Source organism: Salmo salar, unplaced genomic scaffold, assembly GCF_965601325.2.
Source record: "Salmo salar unplaced genomic scaffold, fSalSal1 ptg000648l, whole genome shotgun sequence".
Taxonomy (NCBI): Eukaryota; Metazoa; Chordata; class Actinopteri; order Salmoniformes; family Salmonidae; genus Salmo; species Salmo salar.
The window spans coordinates 792,501-798,747 of record NW_027675452.1 but is presented as its reverse complement, the minus strand read 5'-3'; the positions used below and the strand labels follow the sequence as shown (position 1 = coordinate 798,747).

The following is a 6,247-nucleotide window of genomic DNA, read 5'->3' as shown; positions in this document are numbered from 1 at the left end:
TCTCCCTTTAAGGGGGTTGGTGTGACATTAAGTTGATGTTATATGACTCAGAGGAAGGTTGTTTTCTAAAGTCTCCACAAACCAAACCTCGTCAGATGAAGGAGAAAGACAGAGAGAGAGGGGGGAGGGGGAGGTAAGAGAGAGGGAGGAGTAAGAGAGAGAGAGGGGGAGTAAGAGAGGGGGGGGGGGTAAGAGAGAGGGGGGGTAAGAGAGAGGAAGGGAGAGGGTAAGGGGGAGGGAGAGGGGGGAGTAAGAGGGAGGGAGGGGGGTAAGAAAGGGAGAGGGGGTAAGAGAGGGAGGGGGAGTAAGAGAGAGGGAGGGGGGAGGGGGGATAAGAGAGAGGGAGGGGGGAGTAAGAGAGAGGGAAAGGGAGGAGTAAGAGAGGGAGGGGGGAGTAAGAAAGAGAGAGGGGGGAGTAAGAGAGAGGGACAGAGAGTGGCACCAAGTTTTTGAAAGAAAGAGAGAGGTACCAAAAACCTAAACCTTTGACATTATCAGGCCCCTGTGGGCATCCTGAAAAGAGCCTGAGCAGAAGTTAATAAGGAAGGACCCTTGAGGAGGCCCTCTCAACTACCCGCTCACAATCCTGCCTTTGTCACCAGTTACACAGCAGGAGGGGGGAGGCGTGGAGCAGGAGGGGGGGAGGTGTGGAGGAGGAGGGGGAGGCGTGGAGCAGGTAGGGGGGAGGCGTGGAGCAGGAGGGGGGAGGCGTGGAGGAGGAGGGGGAGGCGTGGAGCAGGAGGGGGGAGGCGTGGAGGAGGAGGGGGAGGCGTGGAGCAGGAGGGGGGAGGCGTGGAGGAGGAGGGGGAGGCGTGGAGCAGGAGGTGGGAAGCGTGGAGCAGTAGGGGGGAGGCGTGGAGGAGGAGGGGGAGGCGTGGAGCAGGTAGGGGGGAGGCGTGGAGCAGGTAGGGGGGAGGTGTGGAGCAGGTAGGGGGGAGGCGTGGAGCAGGTAGGGGGAGGCGTGGAGGAGGAGGGGGGGGCGTGTCCATTTAGGGCTTTCTGACACAGTTCACTGTCCTGAGAACAGTCCCAATGACAGCCCTGCCACAGACTCACTCTGCCTACAACAATTATCTATCCTTTACCCCTACCTACAGTATACTGCTGTTACTGTCTATTATCTATCCTTTACCTCTACCTACAGTATACTGCTGTTACTGTCTATTATCTATCCTTTACCCCTACCTACAGTATACTGCTGTTACTGTCTATTATCTATCCTTTACCCCTACCTACAGTATACTGCTGTTACTGTCTATTATCTATCCTTTACCCCTACCTACAGTATACTGCTGTTACTGTCTATTATCTATCCTTTACCCCTACCTACAGTATACTGCTGTTACTGTCTATTATCTATCCTTTACCCCTACCTACAGTATACTGCTGTTACTGTCTATTATCTATCCTTTACCTCTACCTACAGTATACTGCTGTTACTGTCTATTATCTATCCTTTACCCCTACCTACAGTATACTGCTGTTAGTGTCTATTATCTATCCTTTACCTCTACCTACAGTATACTGCTGTTACTGTCTATTATCTATCCTTTACCCCTACCTACAGTATACTGCTGTTACTGTCTATTATCTATCCTTTACCCTACCTACAGTATACTGCTGTTACTGTCTATTATCTATCCTTTACCCCTACCTACAGTATACTGCTGTTACTGTCTATTATCTATCCTTTACCCCTACCTACAGTATACTGCTGTTACTGTCTATTATCTATCCTTTACCCCTACCTACAGTATACTGCTGTTACTGTCTATTATCTATCCTTTACCCTACCTACAGTATACTGCTGTTACTGTCTATTATCTATCCTTTACCCCTACCTACAGTATACTGCTGTTACTGTCTATTATCTATCCTTTACCTCTACCTACAGTATACTGCTGTTACTGTCTATTATCTATCCTTTACCCCTACCTACAGTATACTGCTGTTAGTGTCTATTATCTATCCTTTACCTCTACCTACAGTATACTGCTGTTAGTGTCTATTATCTATCCTTTACCTCTACCTACAGTATACTGCTGTTACTGTCTATTATCTATCCTTTACCTCTACCTACAGTATACTGCTGTTACTGTCTATTATCTATCCTTTACCCCTACCTACAGTATACTGCTGTTACTGTCTATTATCTATCCTTTACCTCTACCTACAGTATACTGCTGTTACTGTCTATTATCTATCCTTTACCCCTACCTACAGTATACTGCTGTTACTGTCTATTATCTATCCTTTACCCCTACCTACAGTATACTGCTGTTACTGTCTATTATCTATCCTTTACCCCTACCTACAGTATACTGCTGTTACTGTCTATTATCCTGTTAGGGCTAGGGGGCAGTATTGACACGGCCGGATAAAAAACGTACCCGATTTAATCTGGTTACTACTCCTGCCCAGTAACTAGAATATGCATATAATTATTGGCTTTGGATAGAAAACACCCTAAAGTTTCTAAAACTGTTTGAATGGTGTCTGTGAGTATAACAGAACTCATATGGCAGGCAAAAACCTGAGAAGATTCCTTACAGGAAGTGCCCTCTCTGACAAGATCTTGTTCTTCTTGTCTCTGTTTATTGAAGACTGAGGATCTTTGCTGTAACGTGACACTTCCTACGGCTCCCATAGGCTCTCAGAGCCCGGGAAAAAGCTGAATGATATCGAGGCAGCCCCAGGCTGAAACACATTATCGTGTTTGGATAGTGGCCGGTCAGAGTACTCTGAGACTCAGGCTCGTGCACGAGGGCACGAGATGTTTTTATTTTCTCTCTCTTTGTACGTATACACGCTTTCCCGGTCGGAATATTATCGATTTTTTACGAGAAAAATGGCATAAAAATTGATTTTAAACAGCGGTTGACATGCTTCGAAGTACGGTAATAGAATATTTAGAATTTTTTTGTCACGAAATGCGCCGTGCTCATCACCCTTATTTACCCTTTCGGATAGTGTCTTGAACACACGAACAAAACGCCGCTATTTGGATATAACAATGGATTATTTGGGACCAAACCAACATTTGTTATTGAAGTAGAAGTCCTGGGAGTGCATTCTGACGAAGAACAGCAAAGGTAATAACATTTTTCTTATAGTAAATCTGACTTTGGTGAGTGCTAAACTTGCTGGGTGTCTAAATAGCTAGCCCTGTGATGCCGGGCTATCTACTTAGAATATTGCAAAATGTGCTTTCACCGAAAAGCTATTTTAAAATCTGACATATCGAGTGCATAGAGGAGATCTGTATCTATAATTCTTAAAATAATTGTTGTGTTTTTTGTGAACGTTTATCGTGAGTAATTTAGTAAATTCACCGGAAGTGTTCAGTGGGAATGCTAGTCACATGCTAGTCACATGCTAATGTAAAAAGCTGGTTTTTGATATAAATATGAACTTGATTGAACAAAACATGCATGTATTGTATAACATAATGTCCTAAGATTGTCATCTGATGAAGATCATCAAAGGTTCGTGCTGCATTTAGCTGTGGTTTGGGTTTATGTGACATTATATGCTAGCTTGAAAAATGGGTGTCTGATTATTTATGGCTGGGTACTCTGCTGACATAATCTAATGTTTTGGTTTCGTTGTAAAGCCTTTTTGAAATCGAACAGTGTGGTTAGATTAACGAGAGTCTTGTCTTTAAAATGGTGTAAAATAGTCATATGTTTGAGAAATTGAAGTAATAGCATTTCTAAGGTATTTGAATATCGCGCCACGGGATTCCAGTGGCTGTTGACTAGGGTGGGACGCAAACGTCCCACCTAGCCCAGAGAGGTTAACTATCCTGTTGTCTAGTCACTTTACCCCTACCTACAGTATACTGCTGTTACTGTCTATTATCTATCCTTTACCCCTACCTACAGTATACTGCTGTTACTGTCTATTATCTATCCTTTACCCCTACCTACAGTATATTGCTGTTACTGTCTATTATCTATCCTTTACCCCTACCTACAGTATACTGCTGTTACTGTCTATTATCTATCCTTTACCCCTACCTACAGCATACTGCTGTTACTGTCTATTATCTATCCTTTACCCCTACCTACAGTATACTGCTGTTACTGTCTATTATCTATCCTTTACCCTACCTACAGTATACTGCTGTTACTGTCTATTATCTATAATTTACCCCTAACTACAGTATACTGAAGTTACTGTCTATTATCTATCCTGTTGCCTAGTCACTTTACCCCTACCTATATGTACATAGCTACCTCAATTACCTTGTACCCCTGCTCATGGACTCAGTACTGGTACTTCCTGTATATAGCCATGATATTACCTGGTACTTCCTGTATATAGCCATGATATTACCTGGTACTTCCTGTATACAGCCATGTTATTATCTGGTACCTCCTGTATATAGCCATGTTATTTTCTGGTACTTCCTGTATATAGCCATGTTATTTTCTGGTACTTCCTATATATAGCCATGTTATTATCTGGTACCTCCTGTATATAGCCATGTTATTATCTGGTACTTCCTGTATATATCCATGTTATTATCTGGTACTTCCTGTATATAGCCATGTTATTACCTGGTTCTTCCTGTATATAGCCATGTTATTACCTGGTACTTCCTGTATATATCCATGTTATTATCTGGTACTTCCTGTATATAGCCATGTTATTACCTGGTTCTTCCTGTATATAGCCATGTTATTACCTGGTACCTCCTGTATATATCCATGTTATTATCTGGTACTTCCTGTATATAGCCATGTTATTATCTGGTACTTCCTGTATATATCCATGTTATTACCCGGTTCTTCCTGTATATATCCATGTTATTACCCGGTTCTTCCTGTATATATCCATGTTATTACCTGGTTCTTCCTGTATATAGTCATGTTATTACCTGGTTCTTCCTGTATATATCCATGTTATTACCTGGTACTTCCTGTATATAGCCATGTTATTACCTGGTACTTCCTGTATATAGCCATGTTATTACCTGGTTCTTCCTGTATATATCCATGTTATTACCTGGTTCTTCCTGTATATATCCATGTTATTACCTGGTACTTCCTGTATATAGCCATGTTATTACCTGGTTCTTCCTGTATATAGCCATGTTATTACCTGGTTCTTCCTGTATATAGCCATGTTATTACCTGGTTCTTCCTGTATATATCCATGTTATTACCTGGTACTTCCTGTATATATCCATGTTATTACCTGGTTCTTCCTGTATATATCCATGTTATTACCTGGTACTTCCTGTATATATCCATGTTATTACCTGGTTCTTCCTGTATATATCCATGTTATTAGCTGGTACTTCCTGTATATAGCCATGTTATTACCTGGTTCTTCCTGTATATATCCATGTTATTAGCTGGTACTTCCTGTATATATCCATGTTATTACCTGGTTCTTCCTGTATATATCCATGTTATTAGCTGGTACTTCCTGTATATATCCATGTTATTACCTGGTTCTTCCTGTATATATCCATGTTATTACCTGGTACTTCCTGTATATAGCCATGCTATTACCTGCTACTTCCTGTATATATCCATGTTATTACCTGGTACTTCCTGTATATAGCCATGCTATTACCTGCTACTTCCTGTATATATCCATGTTATTACCTGGTACTTCCTGTATATAGTCATGTTATTACTACTTGCTATTCATTATACACCATGCATTTATTCATTGTGTCACCAGTTCTAGTTTGTATCTTTAACTCTGCATTGTTGTAAAATAACCCGTCAGGAAGCATTTCACTGTTAGTCTACACCTGTTGTTTACCAAGCATGTGACCAATAACATTTGATTTGAAGTGTCTCAAAACTATCACCCACATAAAAAACAGGAGCACACAATCTCAAAGTCACACACACACACAATCTCAAAGTCACACACACACACAATCTCCAAGTCTCCCACACAATCTCAAAGTCACACACACACACAATCTCCAAGTCTCCCACACACACACACACAATCTCCAAGTCACACACAATCTCCAAGTCACACACAATCTCCAAGTCTCCCACACACACACACACACACACACACACACACACACACACACACACACACACACACACACACACACACACACACACACACACACACACACACACACACACACACACACACACACACACACACACACACACACACACACACACTTACGTCAGTGACTTGTGGTGTTTTAACTGGGACTGAGTTAGTTGAATTGGCTGTGTGCTTGCTGCCGGCCTTCATGGCA

The 6,247-nt window shown here is 42.1% G+C and overlaps 1 protein-coding gene across 1 annotated transcript in view; it reads right to left on the bottom strand.

Moving 5' to 3' along the window:
• Nucleotides 1-570: 570 nt before the first annotated feature.
• Nucleotides 571-6,247, bottom strand: part of LOC106592988 (EH domain-binding protein 1) — a 217,570-nt gene continuing 211,893 nt past the window's right edge. Inside the window, exons 17-18 of the mRNA XM_082972330.1 lie at nucleotides 6,010-6,247; nucleotides 571-1,017 (exon numbers count right to left, since the gene is read on the bottom strand). The exon at nucleotides 6,010-6,247 is cut by the window's right edge and continues 71 nt beyond it. Of these exons, the coding sequence (XP_082828456.1) occupies nucleotides 571-1,017; nucleotides 6,010-6,247 (685 nt within the window). The remainder of the gene's footprint in view (nucleotides 1,018-6,009) is intronic.